Consider the following 21,965-nt stretch of genomic DNA (forward strand, 5'->3'; position numbering starts at 1 on the left):
CACACACACACACACACACACACACACACACACACACACACACACACACACACACAGAGTTAAATTAACACAGAGGATTTTATTATACAGAGACGGTATTCTTCGTCATTGTCTCCACCAGGCCGAAATGCCATCCTTTTCTCATTGTCCTGTTATAGCGCCACTAGGAGGCCGATTTTTCTAGTTTTGTTCTTGTCTTTATTGCATTTAGTTTGATATACGTGATTGTGTGTATCGATGTTACATACACATTATGTATGTATGGTATTTATGGTATGTATGTATGTATGGTATGTATGTATCTATGTATGGTATGTATGTAATTATGTATGTGCATGCGTGCGTATGTGTACTGTATATCTATGATTATAACCCTGAGCTTTTCTTTTGCAAGGTTATTTTCACATAGTACAGTACAGTACAGGCTGGGTACTCCAGATTCCCTCTCCCCTGGTCTCTCTTGCTCTCTCTTTCTCTCTTCTTACCAGCCTTTCTTATCTCTTTGGTAGGAAGCGATGGTCGAAGCTCTTACACCAGCTCTGACAGAAGCCTTCTAGGCAAAGTAAGAGCTGCGGATAAAAGTCTTCTAAAGGGTAGAAGCAGATTTATTGAATTACAGAAACAACAATGCTGCTTTTTTTCCACCCGCTTTTTTCCAAAGTGTAAAATATTTATACAAAGAATCTCAAAATCATCCTTTATTATATTTTGAAAAAATAAGGAAAATCAGATTTTTGCCTTATGTTAAAAAACTAAATCCCTTGTGTGGATCCACCCTTACCTTCCTTTACCTAAACCACACCCCACCTAACGCTATCATCCACTCCACTCCGCAACAGTACTAAACCTTTTGCCGACCATTGTTGAGTTGTTAAACCTCCCTTCTTGGATTATAAACATTAACACATCTTGTTCTAACATCTTTGCCTTTTCTAGGTATGCAGCATGACCAACACCAGTCCCACTAACATTATGTTTAACCTCACGTACAGCAACCATACTCACTCTGTCAATGAACTGAACTAACCAGAATGACTGATTTGATAAGTGATTGCCCGTCCTCATTTTTGTGGTCTGACGAAATTACATTTTCATTCTTTTCATTTGCCTTTCCTCATTCAGCAGCCTTCCCGCTGTCAGCCTATCAGCTTGTGGGAACACTGAGCATGTGACCACCTCCTCTGGCTCCCAGCAGCCCTTTGACCCCCACCCAGGACGTCCCACCCCCACCCCCACCTCCATCTCCACCACATCCTCACTGGGACTCCTGGAGCTTCTGCAGGAACAGGGCATCTCCGCTTCCACCTGCCACCACCACAACCACCAGCAGCAGCAGCAGCCCCTACACCCTTCCACCTTCCACCACACAAACCTGACCCACCCTATGGTGACGGGAAAAGGCATATGGTCGATGCCCTCAAAGGACGAGGAAGACCAAATGAGGACAACAAGCGTTTTCAGCTTCAATCTGGTGGAGAAGCTACAGCGCCTGGGCCTCCACCAAGTGGTGGCCTGGGGGACAGTGGGCACCAGTGGGGGGGAGAGTGAGGTGGTCAGCCCCCACCCACCCCCATGACATAGACCCCCCCTCCCTCCCCAGTTTCCATGACTCACCTTTAGTGACTTTGCGTCAAACCGTTAAGCTAGCTAAGCTAGCTGCCATGTGTAATCGCCATTTTGAGCATTTTCAGTGAGAGGGTCCAAGCCCTCAGTGGCATCATCATGGAAACGGAAGAGATCATACCTAGAGCCATACTTTTCAGTTTGTGTGTGTGGTAAGACCTGGAACGCATCTGTGTCACTTTAGATTTCTTTGGCTATTCAAAAATAGCAGATATACAAGCTCATAGCGCGGCACGAGTGCCGCGCTATGAGCTTGTAGATCTGCTATTTTTGAAAAATCGTGAAACTTTTTTTTTTTTTTTTTATTCAGAAAAACTGTTAGGATTTAGATTCTTTTTTGAAGCGGCTTCAGGTCTTAATGGGTTAAGTTGTGTACAGTTCGGTTCTTTTCTACAGAGTTGTTGTACAGTAGATGGATTGCCATGATGTATGTGTGTGTGTGTGTGTGTGTGTGTGTGTGTGTGTGTGTGTGTGTGTGTGTGTGTGTGTGCGTGCGCATGTGAGCCCTCCATCTCAGGACTGTCACCTCACCATGAGTACCAGAAAGTCAGCAACACGTTATTATATACTTTTTATAAGAGCAACAGAAACATTTATGGGGAAAATAAACAATGTTTTTCACACTGTATAAAAGGGAAAAGTGCTCCTCGACAATTTTCGAGTTTGTAAAAAAAAGAAGAAAAACTCAACTGTAATCACAGTATCATTGCTTTGTGTGTAACAAAGTTGTAATTTGAAGCAAAATCCATTAGACTACTGTAGTTGTGCTAAATTATTGTCATTTTACATACCAAAACAACTGCTGATGCTGTCACACTGAAAACATGCTTTGAAATGCACTGAAATTCACTCTTATGAGCTGCTATACAGTGAATGAAGTACGTTGTACATACTGTAAATCTGTGTCCATTTACATTTTGAATTTAGCCAAGGCTCTTATTATAATGAGTGAGCCAGTAGCGAGTCTGTGTTTTTGCTTAAGGACACTTTTTATGTACACATAATACTGTATTGCACATAAGGTCCCACCAAGCACTTAAACATACACCTTGAGATCACACAACACTGAATACAGCAATACTGCCCTGCAAAGCCAAAGAACAGAAACCATGTGAATAGTTAACCTGAGTAGAATGACTTCAACGTCTCCTCTTATCCCACTAATAGTACACAGTAAAATCCAGTGTTATTTGAACTCTTGAGTGTATACATTTTACCAAATGGACCTGGAAGGGTCCATACACTTTGAGTTACAAATGGATTCATTAACACTGAGGATTTTACTGTGCAATTTTGGCTCGAAAGTGGGCGCTATAGATACCATTTAGCAGATTTTCTTTCTCAGACATTTAAACTCTTGTCATGGTGTTTGACATTTAAAACAAACAAGCAAACAAAGTATGCTTCTGCTGTTTGCCTTTGTAGGGCTGCATGATTTGACTGAGTAACCTTGAGGACACTGCACCTTGGAAGCCGTTGCACTACACATATACCCAGTACAGTACTGTACACCTGTACTGTATTTTTCAGTCCTCGCAAACACGAACCTCACCAGAACATTTCAGGAAGTCATCTGGTTCTGGTTGCTTTATCAACAACATATTCGCTATAGCAAACGATATACACACTTATCCTCTCTGAAATGAAATCACAATTGGGACGGGCATTCAAGGTTGGTTCTCCCAGTTTATGAGTGGGAGCGTCATGTAAATATGAGCAAATTATTATTAAGAAATGAGAGGTCCTAATTATTTAAAACTGCATGCTTTGACACTAGGTGCTTTCTGGACAATCAACAGTAGGGCAAAAAAGGCATAGGATACTACGGAATAAAAAGGGAATAAAGGTCTTGAATGCAGATTATTATGATTTGTATTGAGATGATAATCAACCAAACTGCTGTTTCTCAGATGACAAAATGGACTCCTGTGTGCTGAATTGTATTATAGGCTATTAGATTCACAGTTGTATATTTGTGTGAATGTGGATATAAATTGTACCACCTGTGAATTAAAACTGTACATGCATCTCCACCCAGTACACATTTGTATGTTTGGATCACTTGGTGAACTATTGTGTGCGTGCGTGCGTGGAGCACACACACCATGGTCTATAAACAGAACGAAACTAGACTTTAAGTGTTAAAATGTGAAATATTTATTTGGAAGCAAAACACAGAGCTTGACGGCAGACAAAATGCATTCCGTCTGAGATGTTTATGTCTTATCAGCTGTCACTCAGTGCTTCGGCGTCCCCAGTCCACCCAGCCCTTGTAGTCCTGATCAGCCATGCAGTCAGAGTTCATTATCACTGCGAACACAACATGCCTACATAAACCAAACAGAAGAATTCAAAACACATTGAAAAAGGTCTCAAATGTCATTTTTTATCACGATGCACTCTGACTTCATGTGGAGTTGCATGTGGACTTGACCGTCGGTCAACACACCATGCAATAAATTCATATAAATACAATTAAAACTCACAAAGATGCCTACAAAACATTCTCACATTTTCACACCCACGTTCACAAAGGATGACTGCATACCTGAAATGCCGTTCATAATTTGTTTGGTCATGACCTCACGCTCGTCCTCCGATAGCTGTGCCAGCCGGTGAGAGACAGGTGACCGGACCGGGCGCGTCTGGACGGCCACGGGCCCCTCCCTTCTGAACGGCTGCTGTCTGGACAGGTGTTGTGGTGGCAAGATCCTGTTTTCTTGAACGCCTCCATTTAAAGAGGTTGATGCTGGAAGTGCCTCTCCGGATAGAAGCAGTGCAGCCACAAGTGCAAGAAGAAGAATTACTTTCATTGCCATATCTGTATAAGAGGGAAAGTAAGATTGGGGAAAATATAAGATATAGTAATTCATACTGTATCAATATGCCTTTAGTGTTAAAATTGTTGGCTGCTAATTATAATATAACATAACCAAGCAAATAACTGAATTGCACAACCAAAGCATGAATGTTCCACCAAATTTTTCTTAAATGACAAGAATGACAGACTTACTGTAGTGCCCTTTTGAAGGAAGTGTTCAATCTCTACGAGGTCGAGTCAGAGAAGTGAGATGGTTCTGGTGCATGTTGAGAGTATTGCCTCTTATACTCCCAACATTGGTGTGAGTAATGCTTCCTAAAAGCAACAACTGATAACAATTTTCACTATACAGGCCTTGATTGATTGGGAAATGTTTAGATGGAGAGGATGTGCGTAAAAGGAATGACGCAATACTCAATCTTTCCTCTGGATCCATCAATATTCTCCTCACTCACCTGTAAATTAGTCATTTCTTCTGCACTGCGTGACAATAAAAAAGAGTCGATGCGTTTACTGTAGAAATTCAATAATATTTTAGTGCTGTTTGTTTAGACATATCAATGAGTCAGTTCAAAATGGACGAAGGAGCAGTCAGAAAAATGACATTAGGTTTTCCTTGTCAGTTTTCCTAACCCTTCTCAGTTTTAAGGCTGAGGCAGATGCTTCTCAATGGCTCAGTGTGTCAGTAAGATTATAGGTCTGTAGTGACCATTCTTCACTCATTTATTCTGGAAAGTAGTACTATTATATTATACCAGGGTAAATAGGGTTAGAGAGGAAACTGCACCATAAGCTATATTGTTGCGTGTATGTATTATGTCACTGTATGGATAGCCTATACAGATTTTCAGATTTGACTATACAGTGGCACATAGTTAAAATACCAGAGGCAGCATGCAAATCACTCACACCCTTCTCTGGAAATAATCCTCAACACATCACATGCACTTGTTTATTTTTTTTGTTATCAATTGTTTTTATTATAATATCAGCAATACAATTATGTTTGTATGGATACATTTTTCAACAAAAACAAGATACAAACAAACACATACACAACTTAAAAATCACACCCTGTGTGAAGGAAGCGGTGCCTTTGATGAGGTTATTTAATTGGTGTGTGTGTGTTTGTGCGTGTGCATGTGCACGTGTGCAGTGCTGGCGGGCCCCCTGGGTGCCACACGTGGTTCCAGGTGTGACTATTGTGATGGCAGATCGCTGGCAATTTTGGTGCGGATCGGAGCTGCGGTGCGCCTCGCAGGTCCGCATGTTACGTGTATGTGTGTGTATGTGTGTGTGTGTGTGTGTGTGTGTGTGTGTGTGTGTGTGTGTGTGTGTGTGTGTGTGTGTGTGTGTGTGTGTGTGTGTGTGTGTGTGTGTGTGTGCGTGTGTGTGTGCGTGCACGCACGTGTGCAGTCCTGGCTTGCACGTGTGCAGTGCTGGCTTGTTTGTGTGCATGTCTTTAAGTGGCGTATGTGTTGCAACGGTGCGCCTCGCAGGTCTGCATTTTACGTGTATGTGTGTGTGTGTGTGTGCGTGTGTGTATGTGTGCGCACATGTGCAGTCCTGGCTTGCACGTGTGCAGTGCTGGCTTGTGTGTGTACATGTCTTTAAGTGGCGCATGTGTTGCAACGGTGCGCCTCGCAGGTCTGCATTTTACGTGTATGTGTGTGTGTGTGTGTGTGTGTGTGCGTGTGTGTATGCGTGTGCACGTGTACAGTCCTGGCTTGCACGTGTGCAGTGCTGGCTTGTGTGTGTGTGTGCATGTCTTTAAGTGGCTCATGTGTTGCAACGGAGCACCTTGAAGGTCTGCATGTTACGCGCGTGCGTGTGTGTTTGTGTGTGTGTGTGTGTGTGTGTGTGTTTGTGTGCGCCCGCGCACGTGTGCAGTGCTGGCTTGTACATGTGTGTGCATGTCTTTAAGTGGCGCATGTGTTGCAATGGTGCGCCCGTGCTGGCTTGTGTGTGTGTGTGTGCATGTCTTTAAGTGGCGCATGTGTTGCAACGGTGCACCTCACAGGACCGCATGTTCTGTGTGTGTGTGTGTGTGTGTGTGTGTGTGTGTGTGTGTGCGCTCGTGCGTGTGCATGTGTGTGTGCGTGCGCGTGCGCGCGCACGTGTGCAGTGCTGGCTTGTGTGTGTGTATGTGTGTGTGTGTTTGTGTGCATTTCTTGAAGTGCTGCATGTGTTGCATCTTTGCCGTCCACAAACATACGGACAGACGGACGGACGGACACACAGACACGGTCAAATGTAGAGCGGCTGGCACCGCTAAAAACAACACAGAAGGTTAATTAAAATAATAATACAAATAATAATAATAATAAACCCACCCACCCCTCCCCGGACCAACAATGTCTCTAAATGCAAGAGCCAAACACCGTGCCTATACCTGTGCAAGGTCACAACACTGTGTACAACACTTAAACCAAGCCTTTAAGCTTATCTGCGAAGTTAGACCACATATCATTCCTCTCACTTGCTCCATGTAACCTCGCCGTTGACAGTTCTAAATAAACAATATCTAAAAACGTTAAAGCCCATTGGCGAAATGTTAGGGTATGAGGAGGTTTCCACCTCGTAGCTACCATTTTTTTTGCCGCCGTTAAGCAAGCATAGAAGATGCGCTTGTGTGTGCAGTTCAGGTGTAGCCGGGACACATCATTTAAGATAAATACAGATGGAGAAGGTGTGATATCCTATTATCCGTTCCCAAAAGTAATGACAGTTTAGCTGCAACCATAATCCAAAAAGAGGAAACATTTGGACATTCCCAAACCATGTGAAAAAAGGTACCAATAACATTTGGAGTACAAAATGTGCAGTTGGGGCTATTTAAAATCCTCATAGCACATAATCTACGGGGAGTCAAATATGTTCGGACATGCACTTGTTTTTGACTTACTGCATTTAATCTGGATCTGATCAGCTTACGCGCCTCATATTCCTAAATCCACCTCTTTCTTATTAATAAAAGGACAGTAGCCTATTAAAGTAGTAAATGTGTCTTAATGAAGAGTTTAAAAATAAAATGAAGACCATGAAAGGAAGAGACAGGAGGAAGTCATAATTATGTGAGATTTGATTTGATTGACACATGCGCGCACACATACGCACACACATGCACGCATACATGCACATACTCTCACTCACACACACACACACACACACACACACACACAAGCGCGCAAATCTGAGATTCTTCTCACAATGGCAGAACAAGTACACGCACGCACGCACGCACGCACGCGCACGCACGTGCACACGCGCACACGCGCACACACACACACACACACACACACACACACACACACACACACACACACACACACACACACACACACACACTGCACTGGAGAGACACCGTACGTGTCACATGCACAGGTTTTTTGCTTTTAGTATTTCTATTATCTGGATAATCATTTTTATTGCTTCTTCAAATTTCCATCTCTCTTTGACGTCTTTATTGCCTGCATCACGTCAGTAGCCTACAAGTCTCACATGTGAACACACAATAGCCACCTAGCGATGGACAGTAACAATGAATTTACTTGAGTAGTACTGTACTTAAAGGGATACTTCACTTTCGGGCCGGGGACACATTTAAAAAAAATATTAAAAATAAATGAAAAAGTTATGGAAAATTCATGGCCCCCTCACACATTAGTAGGACACTGCGTGTCGTGAGGGGGCCATGAATTTTCCATAACTTTTTTCATTTATTTTTAATATTTTTTTTAAATGTGTCCCCGGCCCGAAAGTGAAGTATCCCTTTAAAGAGTCGGTGCCATGGTTTTGCACTTTTTCTGTTTTTCATGTGTCTATGAGGTTGATAGAACTTCATTAAGCGCCCTGGTGGTGTTTTTATGGTGTTTTACGTCTTCTCTGACTATTTTGAGTTTCTACCTGGAGGCTGAAACCTTGAGGGTCAAACATGCCAATAGAGAAACAGCGCTTTAGTGACATAGTAAAAACATACCCTCCCCCTCATTATCATAACACAACAGGTGTGGGCATGAGGAGGAAGAGGGACTAGGACAGGTGGGTGGTGCTAAGGTGGTGGAGGAGGTGCTAAGGTGAGAACCAGGTATACTTAAAGGGGAAATCCACCCATTTTCAATATTTAACTATGTCATTAATATAGCATAAAGGAGTTGTGTGGAAATAAGAAAAAATTAAAAAAAAAATTAACATTGCAAAAAAATTTAACATTGCAAAAAAATTAACATTGCAAATTACACTGTGATGAGTCATCACAGTGTAATTTGCAATGTTAATTTTTTTGCAATGTTAAATTTTTTTGCAATGTTAATTTTTTTTAAATTTTTTTCTTATTTCCACACAACTCCTTTATGCTATATTAATGACATAGTTAAATATTGAAAATGGGTGGATTTCCCCTTTAATGAACTGGAGGCGTGTCCACATAAAAACATAATTTTAACTATTTCTGTACACTTTTTTGAAAAAAATCTTCCTCCTAGTATAACCATAATACCTGATGATTATGTTTTAGGGGGGGGGGGGGATCACTGAAAATCACGGCACCCCGTCTTTAAAGGGTAAGACCACTTTGGTAGAGGTTTGGGTTGTGTAGTTACCTTGCCATGATGTAACTCCAAAGGTGGGCAAGAAATAAAAAATAATTGCTCCATTGATTAGAAATTGACAATTCAAAATATGCTCCTCATTGACTTACATTGTACGGTAAAACAGCTCTCAAAGTCACTCTTTTAGCACATAAATGAACCCAAACATAGCTGATTCAGACAATATAGAGCATCACCAAACCCAGTACTGTTTTTTTTTTATATAAAAATGTCAACTTCCTGTTGATTTTACTATTTGAAGACCTGGATCCGGATCCGCGGATCCAGTCCAGGTTTTCTACTTATTAAAAATGGCAAAATCAACAGGAAGTTGACATTTTTATTTAAAAAAAAACAGTACTGGGTTTGGTGTTGTTCTATATTGTCTGAATCAACTTTGTTTGTGTTTGTTTATGTGCTAAAAGAGTGACTTTGAGAGCTGTTTTACCGTACAATGTAAGTCAATGAGGAGCATATTTTGAATGATCAATTTCTAATCAATGGAGCAATTATTTTGTATTTCTTGTCCACCTTTGGAGTTACATCATGGCAAGGTAACTACACAACCTGAACCTCTACCAAAGTGGTCTTGCCCTTTAAGTACAAATATTGTACTTTTAACTCGATCTACAAGCTCACAATGTGTCACAATACAACGTGTTGTGAGCTTGTAAATCAGCTATTTTCAATATTATTAACTTTTTTTCGTGAAAATCTTTGATAATGATGATAGAAAATGTCGGAATTTCAATACAGAAGTACTGTACATTTATATAAAGTGTACTCTGTAATGTACTTTTGAATACTTTACATTTTTTTAAAGCATGTACTTTTTAACAGAGCAACGTTCACTTGCAGTTGATTCATATTTGACATAGTATAGAGTATACTTTGACTCAAGTACTGGGGTTGAGTAATTTTTCCACCACTGTCCATATGTCAACAAGCCAGATTTTTTTTTATTCTAAGCCCTCCTCCATTATGAGCAATGAGCACTGGCAACTAAAGTCTAAGAATTTATCTATCACCTGTGACACCATGAAACATTGATGGTACACCAGTGAACTGTATTGTAACTGCACATTTATGACAGTGATGGGAACGCAATGTTCTCCTAGTAATTGATCATTTAAATGGTTCAAACACTAACTGAGTTATTGTTTGGAAATGTGAGTGCTAGTAGCACTGTGTTATGGTGTGGTTGTGCGTGAGAAAGCAGTAGTGATAATGATCCAAGATAACATTCCTCCAATTATATGATTTTCCTAAGAAAGTATTTCTGTGTGTGTGTGTGTGTGTGTGTGTGTGTGTGTGTGTGTGTGTGTGTGTGTGTGTGTGTGTGTGTGTGTGTGTGTGTGTGTGTGTGTGTGTGTGTGTGTGTGTGTGTGTGTGTGTGTGTGTGTGTGTCAGAGGGTGTGGGTATGGTAGAGTGTGTGAAGAACACACATTCACAGTTCCATGTGAATCTTACTTAATCTGTACTCTGTTTAATGTGAATACGTTTCAAATAGATATGGACATGTAGTCTGGTGTAAAGACAGACAGACAGACAGACAGGCAGGCAGGCAGACAGACAGACAGACAGACAGACAGACAGACAGACAGACAGACAGACAGACAGACAGACAGACAGACAGACAGACAGACAGACAGACAGACAGACAGACAGACAGACAGACAGACAGACAGACAGACAGACAGACAGACAGACAGACAGACAGACAGACAGACAGACAGACAGACAGACAGACAGACAGACAGACAGACAGACAGACAGACAGACAGACAGACAGACAGACAGACAGACAGACAGACACACACACACACACACACACACACACACACACACACACACACACACACACACACACACACACACACACACACACACACACACACACACACACACACACACACACACACACACACACACACAAGCACTCACAGACAGACATGCTCGAAGAAGAGAAAAAAAACATTAGCGTGCACATTAATCCTTTTGTTGCTGTCTGTTCCTGAGAAAACATTTCTTAAGCTTCTCCAAAGAAAACACAAAGTGACTGAAAGGACAGGAACACAATACCAGCGTAAAACTATGAGAACGCAACAGTGAGACGTGACAATCAGTTGCCTCTTAATGTCACACACATCCCACAGAAATCCTAGCTTAATGTCACACACACATCCCATAGAAATCTTAGCTTAAAACATTTCAGAGGCTGCTGGATGAGATCAATACTTATTTTGTTTTGCATGGTGTATGTTTGGCTGAATTTGGCTGCTAAGTAACTATGGGAGTTAACCATCACTTTGAAAATATAAGCAAGGTCATGAAGTTTAAATACAGTAGCAAGGCTTTAGAACATCTTTCCTGTACTGTATGTGTCAGTTGTGTGTGGCACACTAAATGACAGACACACAGTGGAACAGATTACAGGTAATAAGGCTGCATACTTTATATAATCTGTGTCGGACATCTGTCATGATGTATCCAGATATCTTTCTGTATTGTGTGTGTGTGTGTGTGTGTGTGTGTGTGTGTGTGTGTGTGTGTGTGTGTGTGTGTGTGTGTGTGTGTGTGTGTGTGTGTGTGTGTGTGTGTGTGTGTGTGTGTGTGTGTGTATGTATGTGTGCATGCCTCTGAGTGTTGGGTAAGAGACTATGTTTGTGCATCTACTGTAACAGGTTATGTGTGCGTGACTGTGGGTGCATGTTTGAGGGGCCGGAGTAGGCAAGTGTTTTTGTTGTGTTGTTGTTGTTGTTGTTGTTGTTGTTGTTGTTGTTGTTGTTGTTTTTGTGTGTGTGTGTGTGTGTGTGTGTGTGTGTGTGTGTGTGTGTGTGTGTGTGTGTGTGTGTGTGTGTGTGTGTGTGTGTGTGTGTGTGTGTGTGTGTGTGTGTGTGTGTGTGTGTGTGTGTGTGTGTGTGTGTGTGTGTGTGTGTGTGTGGATGTGCAGTATCTGTGTTTGTGTGACATTATTTGTTCAAAAGTAGCACAATTTGGTATGTGCACTTGCTTTTAAGGAGGCTATGTTGTTCATATCTTAATATGAAAAGTAAATAAATAGGAAGAAAGGAGAGGAGAGGAGATGCAGGGGTGAGATATGTGAATGATATGAGCGACATTCATAATCATGACATTCCAACACTTGTTGACACTGTCATTTACATGTGCTCTATAGTGTTGTTATTGTTCTTTGCAAAATAAGAAAAAAAAGATGAGATATATATTTTTGACAAAGAACAATCACAACACTGCTGTAGGCTACAGAGCTCGTGTAAATGAGGGTCCGCACTATCCCTCTTTCTTTTGTACCACATACAATACATCTGGTCTGGTCTGGGTATTTCATGTATGATGCTTGCCCCAAGTATAAATGCATTCAAGTCTATTTTGGATAACAGCCACTAACAGGTAAATGCTTAAATGTAAATAAATAAATAAAATCGAAAGAGAAGAAATTACACACTCAACAACACATGTAAGTAACCTAAGTAGCCTACTTTAGTAGCCTACTAAAAAGAAACACTAAAGCAAAGAAAACAGTTCATAATTAAATTGCCCATGCAAAACATTGAAATCAACATGACATTTAGAAACGACTTTGTGCAAGTTGTTGATTTGTCCCACATGTGGGAGAAAAAAATAGCACACACAAGAATAGACATGTGAACGTCCCTGTGAAGCAATGATTGATTTGATGGTAAAGTAGCTATTATTAAGCAGGCTTAATTATGAATTATTATGCTTCAATTTTAATCCTATACTAAGTCGCCATACTAGATGTACAACCTGTCAGACAGTTCTGAAGTCTTTTGAGTCGCCGACGGTCTAGCAACGGAGTAAACCATTATCTTCATACCAAACATATCTTTGGTCCCCATGAGTGGTGACGCCTACCCTATCTGGCTCTACCTGGCGCTCTATAAAACGTCCGTTGACACAGCAGGTCGGCTACCTGTCTGTCAGATCTCATCGTCTCCAAACCTCGAAGGTGTGTTCGCACTCTCACAGCCATGCCTGTCTCCATCACTCGTAGCTACAGCACTCGCAGCTGGAGCAGCAGCAGTGCGTCCGGTGGAGGTGGCACCATGTCCCGCACGGCCACCAGCCGTGCGCCCGGCAGTGTCCACGGGGGCGCGGTGGGGCACATCTCCATGTTCTCCCGGGCTCCATCATCATTCAGCGATGGCGCCCTGCTGTGTGGTGATGAGAAATTAAACATGCAGAATCTCAACGACCGCCTGGCCTCATACCTGGAGAAGGTAGGCTAATAACCATTAAGGAGTTTAAGTGCTTTCTTGATTTAAGGCAACAATAGCTTAACACTGTGTGATAGTGATTCTACCCAGACATTTTGTTTTATTTAGCCCAATGTTGGAGAGTGTAAAATTGTAGTCAGATAGGCTACCTAGCTCTGGTCCATAGCGTTAGATGGAGTTCTCTCCTTCTAACTATGGACCAGAGCTGTCAGATACCTAATCAGCTAATCTCTAGTCCAGGCTATATGTTGGCCAATTCTAAACTTTTGAATCAGTTTAACAAAAAGGCCATTGGTCTGCCAGTGAATTTGTTCCAATACATTATTTATAATCTTAATGGGTAAAAGAAAAAATAACCTGTTGAAACGTAGCATACCCAACCCAGCCCAGCCACTGTGTGAGGTTAATCGCTTGCCTTCCACTTTGAAATCTAGAGGGATCATCATGGCAAATTTGGCAATGAACCATGAATGTATTAAATGGGATTTAACTTGTCACTGTCTTTGAGCATGCAGGTGCGCAATTTGGAGGCAGCCAATGGGAGCCTGGAGCAGAAGATCAAAGAGTACTACTATGAGCAGAAAGCACCCCAAGGCAATGACCAGACTGTCTTCTTCAGCACCATCTCCGACCTGCGTGCACAGGTAGCCTAGTCTGTCTGTCTGTCTGTCTGTCTGTCTGTCTGTCTGTCTGTCTGTCTGTCTGTCTGTCAAGATCGATTGATCGATTTGTAATATTTTAACAAAGGATACCGAAACATTTGTCAAACGTGTGTGTGTGTGTCCGTCTGTTTGTGACCAGCTAATCTCCAGCACCGTTGTTCACAGCGAACTGTGCAGGCACACTCCCTGGATGCCAGAGCAGAACCTCTGCCTCAAATTTTTAAGATCGGCCTGTTATAACGCCACCAGGAGGCCGATTTTTGCAAAAGAAAATGTATATTACTCCTACAGATTTTGTCCAAACATCATGCAAATCGGTACACAGTATCTCAGTCCTTAAACGAAATGGGTCTTTCAGATTTTTCATATTCCATCCTGATTGGCTAAGATTGGCTTCCAAAGTTTTGAGAGTGCTCTGTTTTGAATAAAATTTCTCAAATAATGCAGATGTTATAGCGCCTCATGGTGGTGCTATAACAGGCCGATTTGTGATTTTACCTACAACTGCACCTATGTGTGTAAAACTTTGTATGTGCACTCCCTAGAGGCCAAGGAAAAACCTTTGCCCTGCCTTTTATAGCGCCACCAGGAGGCCGATTTATGTTTTTTTTTAAATCAGCAAATTGGTACACATGATCTCTATAGTCATGTGATCAAACGGATCTGTTTGATTTTCATATTCCATCCTGATTGGCTAAGATTGACATCCAAAGTTTGCAGGAGTGACCTGTTTTGAACAAAATGCCTCAAATCATGAACGCAACGTCCGTTTGTGGTGAAACTTTGCAACCACATTCTCTCTACGTTGAGGAACAAATGCCACCCTTTTAACATTGCCCTATTATAGACTCCAGCAGGCAGATTTTTTGCAAAACAAATGTTTTTATATTACTCCTACAGATTTTGTCCAAACATCACGCAAACCGGTACACATTATCTCTATAGTCATGTGATCAAGATGGATCTGTCTGATTCTTCATATTCCATAAACATTGCTGCCCCACAATAACCTACCTGACCTGGTGGAGACCTGTGCTCTGAGGAGCACTTTTTCTAGTTTTGTTTAGTTTTTTTGTGTGTTTTTTTAAGCCATCACATTAATAATGGTTAACCACATGCACCCTAGCATTCCTACAATGGGGCGAACATTCTGCAAAAATACATCTACAACTCACAATGCGGCACAACGCGTTGCGAGCTTGTAGATCGGCTATTTTAGGCAAAGAGATGGCTGTAGAGGAGGAAGAAGGCAGGGACATACCTACTAGACACCCCTGGGAGACTCCGGTCAACGAAGTATACAGGTTTAAGTGGTTAAGGAAAGCAAACAGAACTGCTCCTTCAACATACCAATACATTATACCTACATGATGATTTTGGGGGAATGTGACAGGTTACATACAGTAGAATGACATGACAGTAATCCACTGATGGATGCTCATATAACTACTGTGGCTTCAGACCCTACAGGCGTAACACCCAGAGACCTTGGGTATGTACTCTAGATAATTATATGAATTAAAGTCATTCCTTGTACAGTATAATGCCTATGTGCCTCATGTCACTATAGTCGTCAGAGTCAACAAGCTGTGCTACTTACAATGGGTTTCCTTGCCTAGTGATATTTGACTTGAGTTGAAATATATGAATAAAAATATGATACAGAAGGCTGACAGAGTCAGATAGATCTCTAAAATGAGAAAACCTCAAAAATGTAGTGAATACAGTCTGCAATTTATTTTTTAAAAGCACATATGTCAACATATCATAGTTTGTTTTTAATTTTGAAAAGCTGTTCATCTATCATGTGGATTATTAGTATTTTTCTTCCCTTACCCAGATCCGGAGGAGGACTTTGGAGCAGCACTCCATCATCCTGCAGGTGGACAGTACCAGACTGGCTGCTGATGACTTCAAGAATAAGTAGGGTGATCTTTTTTGCACTATTACACAGTAATTATAATATATGTTTTAATTGTTTTGTCCACATTTTTCCTTATTAGATAAATCATACAGATATGGAGGAAGCAGTCAGGCGATGCACATTAGGAAAAGACAGGTGAAAAAGGTGTCAAAAAGAACAATTGGGGACACTCGTCATCAGAGAGGTTGTGTCTTTACTGGAGTGATGGAAAATTCAATTAGACTTTTTTTTGGGTTGAGGGGAAAATTGATTCAGCATAAGATCTTGATGGCATTTGATCTGTATCAATGATCTTGCGCTGAATCAATTTTCCCCTCAACCCCCAAAAAAGGCTAAATACATTTATTTCTTACATATTTATTTATTTTCAATTCATGTTGATCAAACAGATCAACATGGATCTAGGTTTAAATGTTTAATTTGTTCCAAACTTGGAACCCAATCGGTAGAAAAAAAGAAAGAAAAAAATATTTTCCCCCTTTGTTTTTGCAGAATTTGTCTTGAGCGATTACATTTGTTCTAAAACAAAGTACAATTCATTGATTTAAGTTTTCGTTCAAAATAAATAAATTACGGATTTTAGATTGCAACTCTTTATGGCAGTCAACCCAAGAAACATATCGAAGAATCATGATCTCTTCGACTCATGATGGCTCAAGAATTGTGATAAAATAGTATGAGGTACCTGGTGATTCCCATCCCTAATCTTTACTGTGTAACCATTATTAATAAAACATTTTGGGGCCTATAAACACAAACAGCAGGAATTACGGGCATGTTTTAAAGTTCACAGGTTATGAGGTTTGAGGTTTAGATATCATGCTGTGTAAATACTGAGAGAGCACTCACTCACAGCACAACAGCATGATTTTACTAGTGCTCACTTTACCTACAGCCGTCCCTTACATTTCTCTAATGTAGGTATGAGACAGAGGTGAACATGCGTATGATAGTGGAGGCAGACATTACCAGCCTGCGGAGTGCCCGGGACAGTATGACTCTGGCCCACAGTAACCTGGAGACCCAGATCGAGGGTCTAAGAGAGGATCTGATCGATATCAAGAGAAACCATGAACAGGTGAATCAATCTATCTATCTGTCTATCTGTCTATCTGTCTGTCTGTCTGTCTGTCTGTCTGTCTGTCTGTCTGTCTGTCTGTCTGTCTGTCTGTCTACGTACGTAGTACATACATAATAATTGCTTTTATATAATAATAACAATAGAAATTATTATTATTATTAGTAGTAGTAGTAGTAGTAGTAGTAGTAGTAGTAGTAGTAGTAGTAGTAGTAGTAGTAGTAGTAGTAGTAGTAGTAGTAGTAGTGTAGTAGTAGTAGTAGTAGTAGTAGTAGTAGTAGTAGTAGTAGTAGTAGTAGTAGTAGTAGTAGTAGTAGTGTAGTAGTAGTAGTAGTAGTAGTAGTAGTAGTAGTAGTATCTTTTATACATACATTGGTTGGATCTATCAAGTTGGACCACAGTATAAGACTTGCCACTAGGGGATGCAAGAACCCTTAGGCCCCAGTTCAACTCCTGCTTTGTCAAACACTGTGGCGCCATCTCTTGGTGTGGGTGGTTCATTTTGCCTATAAGACATGTATTGAATAATCACTTAAATTCACCAATTACAGCAGTTTTCACAGGAAAAACTCACATTTTGTGCATCACAACCTGTTAATAAAGCAAATTTCTTTCCCCTGACCGTATTTCAAGGAACCAAAGTGACAAAAATATGTGACCTCTAATCAAATGAACCCCTCTCTTCCCTTGTTGCAGGAGAGGCTTTCGCTGCGGACACAACACGGTGTTGTGAATGTGGAAGTGGACTGTGCTGAGTCCTCTGACCTGGCCCAGGTGATCTCTGAGATGAGACAGCAGTATGATACCATAGTCCAGAAGAACCATAGGGCACTCGAGAAATGGTTCCAGACTCAGGTGAGATGGGCATCAACAACAGAGCAATAATTCTCCTGTTATGGTATCCATGTATGTGGGACGGGTTTGACGTGTGTGTGTGTGTGTGTGTGTGTGTGTGTGTGTGTGTGTGTGTGTGTGTGTGTGTGTGTGTGTGTGTGTGTGTGTGTGCGTGTGCGTGTGTGTGTGTGTTTGAGAGCACATACTTGTGTCTACTATAAGGGGCTGTACAAGACAAAATTAATTATGGCGCTCTCACATGCATACATTCTGCTTTCACATTCATTATGCTATTTTCGGCGCGTGACACCAGCATGCAACCAAGTATAAATCCAGCTTTAGGATCATTAATGTTAAATATTTATACATATTTATGAGGAGGTGGGGTGGGTGGTCCTTGAGGATTGTTCGATAACCACTGCTTTCACACAGTGTCCTTATGCATCTCTACATGTCCTCTGACTGGTTTTCTCAGAAAGGCACGGTGAGCAGTGGTAATAATGTCTCTATTAAGGACATGCATTGTGACTGATCTGAACGATAACACGACAGAGTGGGTGTGGATGAAAGAAGGCAGCCTTGCTGCCCGAAACGTTAGATCGTTTTTTTCCTCCTTTATCGTTCTCTAGTCCTAATAAAGTTGTGCATTGAGAGCTATGAGAGTGTATGCCGACTTTTCCTTGATTTGGGTGTCTGCCGTTGGCCAGCAGGCACCTCTAACAGGACTCACTGGTGTGCATTTGCTCCTTGAGAACTTTGATTGAAACAATTACTTGATCGAAAATTTAGACAACACGCAAATGTATAAGTATTGCAAAAACATCCTCTAACAGTGTGTTTGTCTATACTTGTATGATTGTGTTTGTGTGCGTGTGCGTGTGCGTGTGCGTGTGCGTGTGCTTGTGCGTGTGCGTGTGTGTGTGAAAGGTGGAGGTGACACAGACCACCATCTCCACCTGCACCACAGAGGTGAAGACATCTCAGACAGAGCTCTCTGACCTGAAGAGAATCCACCAGAGTCTGCTGATAGAACTACAGGCCATGCTGTCCAAGGTACATTACCCTGTGGGAACCACTGTGGATGCAACGTGGAATGCATACAGTAGCTCCTGCATCTATCTTGTATTTGTACTGTATATTGTAGACTGGTATCTATTGCACTGTACTATTATGTCCCCTTTCACACACGCTGCATCTACGGTGTATCATGCTTTTCCTCCGCTTACACTGTCTCATCCACCTGAAGAAAAAGAACACAAAGGAAATCAGACTATACCAACTGCCTTCCATAAATGTAATTAATGTATAGACTGTGTTAATGTCTACCTGTCCCAGGACACATCGGTGGTATTCAGCACTGGATCTGAGTAATTATGTTGTCAAATATGGAACGGTTTATTGGCCAAATTTGGGATGTGTGCCTTAATGAAATTCCTGAAGAAAGAATGCAAAAAGTGAAGGTGGTACCCCAATTATCTGTCCTAGAAAAGCCCCCCCCCCCCGTGGTGGATGTGTATATACTGAAAAATGTGAAAATGTATTCTACCTGCCCCTTTGTGGTATAGCAATTAAAGATCTATTCTCTTCTATTCTATTCTATTCTACACCTATTCTATTTTCTACTCACCTATTACTACACCTTCTACTATACTTTCTGCTAATCCACAACTATTGTCCCTACTTGCGCTACAAACCCTGCAGAAATCGTACTTGGAGCAGAGCTTGGACGATGTGGGTGGTCATTACAGCTCTCAGATCAGCCAGTTGCAGCTCTCCATCAACACTCTGGAGTCTGAGCTGCATCAGCTGACTGTCAGCATCAAGCAGCAGGCCACAGACTACAAGTACCTCCTAGACATCAAGATGAGGCTGGAGCTGGAGATCGCAGAGTACCGCAGACTGCTGGATGGAGAACTGCGGCATACCAAGTGAGAACAGGGCAGGGGGAGGACACGGGTCCCTGGTTTGAAGTGATGTGTTCATTTCTTTTGTTTCGTATTTTGCTGATTAGACAGCTGTTGCGTTGTGTTTTTCCACAGAGTTGTGGAGATAAAAGAGCAGGTGATGGTGGTTGAAGGTAAGCATGACAATGGGAGAAATATGTTCATTTATAATGAACTATCGAATGATGAATAGATGAATAGAATGTTCTTGTAACTGGCCTGTATGCACCCATCCATCCATCCACCTGTCTGTCCGTCCGTCCGTCCGTCCGTCCATCCGTCCATCCATCCATCCATCTATCCATCTATCCATCCATCCATACATTCATCCATCCATACATCCATACATCCATACATTCATACATCCATACATCCATACAAATTCTGACTCATGACCTGTGTCGTTTGGCTAACCCATCCCGTAAGACAGCAATTCCTCAAAAAATTATCTAAACAAGGATGTACTGTAACTGTGTCTACAGCGAGAAAGCCCCATGTTGAGCGGAGAGTGGTGACCATTGTGGAGAACATAGTGGATGGACAGGTTGTGTCCTCCACAGAGGACACCAAAGTGACACAGATTGAGTGACCAGTGACCATGTATTCCAGTGATGACAGGAGTCGGATGACTGCACCTTCTATCCAACCATCTGCAATGCAATTTGAATTTGGCAATCTATAAATCATCAAACTGTAAAATGCACTTTTGTAACTTAAAGGGATGCCTTGACATTTGTGTTAAGTTAGTTCTGCTTCTCTTGCTAGCTTGCAACTATTAAGAGAAGCAGGTTGAATAAATGATAACGACAGTGCTACTGTAACTGTGGGGTAAAATCAATCTTGCAAACATTATGACAATTCTATGTCATTATATGGAGTTTTGTACCTAAAAATGTATTTGACTTAGATTAGACTATTATCAACATTACAAACTGAGTTTCCAAGAAATGTACTGGATAAACATTATAAGGAATACAAAACACATGTGCAACTTATGGACGTTTGTGTAATAATATTATACAATTTTGTAATATAGGTACCTGTATCAGATACAGTTTTAGGTTATTATGTACCATACAATCAATACATTTTTGCAGAAAAGAGTATCTACTATCTAGTAAAAAATAGATACCTAAAATCCATTGTTATGGCATTGCTTTACTTACAGCAAGTACTGTATATACTTTTATATGCATCAATGTTTTGCTGATGGGGTCTTACGTAGACTGGTGTTACATGTATTTTTCCTACTGAACAGGATATTCATCTTTTGCGATACGTCATGCTGGAAAATCGTAATTAAATATTGATTCACAGCACACTCTACAATCTCTCTCTCTCTGTGTGTGTGTGTGTGTGTGTGTGTGTGTGTGTGTGTGTGTGTGTGTGTGTGTGTGTGTGTGTGTGTGTGTGTGTGTGTGTGTGTGTGTGTGTGTGTGTGTGTGTGTGTGTGTGTGTGTGTGTGTGGGGGGGGGTGACGAGATGGATGGTGCTGACCATAGGTGATTCTTCTCCTTTTACTTTTTTTGTTTTATGTTTTTAAATACCTAATCACTATTTTTGTGTTCTGGGTGGATTTTTCTGTCCAGATGTAACTTGTATGTGTGTCTGTGTGTATTACTATTAAGACCAGCAGGGGTCACCTGTGTCTTACCATCACCCTCCCAACAGTGGCGCCTGGCTCCACTTTGAGAACAAGATGATCTAATATTTCCTGAGTGAAAACAGATTGCTGTTGCATAAGTGACATTAGGAAACTTGGCTTACTGACCACCACTGAGTTGTTTAATCCAACACAGGACCACAAGCAAAGCACTGGCCTTTACCATAAAGTTCAGGCTCACTACCCACCACATACTGTAGCCTACATTGCAGATAAACTCTATCCTTCATATTATAGGCTACATACATATTATACTCAATATACTTTATAAAAGACATATAGTGTTTCCTTTGGCTATAGTGTTTTTAGTGTTACATACGTCTATGGTATTCCATTGATCGTTCTCCGGTGTGAAAATCGGTGTCTTTACATACTCACAAATGCATCACTGCAGGGTGGAGTGAGTGTTAATATATCAAGTGACATAGGCTACAGTACAAGCCAAGACATGGTGCTTTTAAAAAAAAGAAAAAAGATTGACTTCCCAAAAGCCACTCCTTTGGGGTTTTGCTGAATGAAATGGCTTATCGTTACAGGGAAAGTTAAAAGTAATCAGTCACACCCAAGT

At 41.3% G+C, this 21,965-nt stretch overlaps 2 protein-coding genes across 7 annotated transcripts in view; both read left to right on the top strand.

Annotated features, from left to right (window-relative positions):
* hap1 (huntingtin associated protein 1) overlaps positions 1–1,814 on the top strand; it is a 50,766-nt gene extending 48,952 nt beyond the window's left edge. For 3 of the 6 annotated variants that reach the window (XM_080452010.1, XM_080452011.1, XM_080452013.1), the window contains one exon: positions 1,123–1,814. In XM_080452010.1, the coding sequence (XP_080308136.1) occupies positions 1,123–1,576 (454 nt within the window). In that variant the 3' untranslated portion in view covers positions 1,577–1,814. Of the gene's footprint in view, positions 1–509; positions 563–1,122 lie in introns of all 6 variants that reach the window. The other 3 variants (XM_080452015.1, XM_080452014.1, XM_080452012.1) reach the window with 3 other exon arrangements.
* Positions 1,815–12,969: 11,155 nt separating this feature from the next.
* Positions 12,970–21,055, top strand: LOC308105635 (keratin, type I cytoskeletal 19-like). Its single transcript, XM_080456489.1, has 9 exons — positions 12,970–13,296; positions 13,809–13,937; positions 15,796–15,878; positions 16,801–16,957; positions 17,654–17,812; positions 18,719–18,844; positions 19,493–19,719; positions 19,831–19,868; positions 20,217–21,055. The coding sequence occupies exons 1-9, from the start codon at positions 13,048–13,050 to the stop codon at positions 20,321–20,323; spliced, it is 1,275 nt and encodes a 424-aa protein (XP_080312615.1). The 5' UTR covers positions 12,970–13,047; the 3' UTR covers positions 20,324–21,055.
* Positions 21,056–21,965: the final 910 nt, after the last annotated feature.

Source organism: Gymnoscopelus braueri (genome assembly GCF_963280865.1).
Source record: "Gymnoscopelus braueri genome assembly, chromosome: 2".
Taxonomy (NCBI): Eukaryota; Metazoa; Chordata; class Actinopteri; order Myctophiformes; family Myctophidae; genus Gymnoscopelus; species Gymnoscopelus braueri.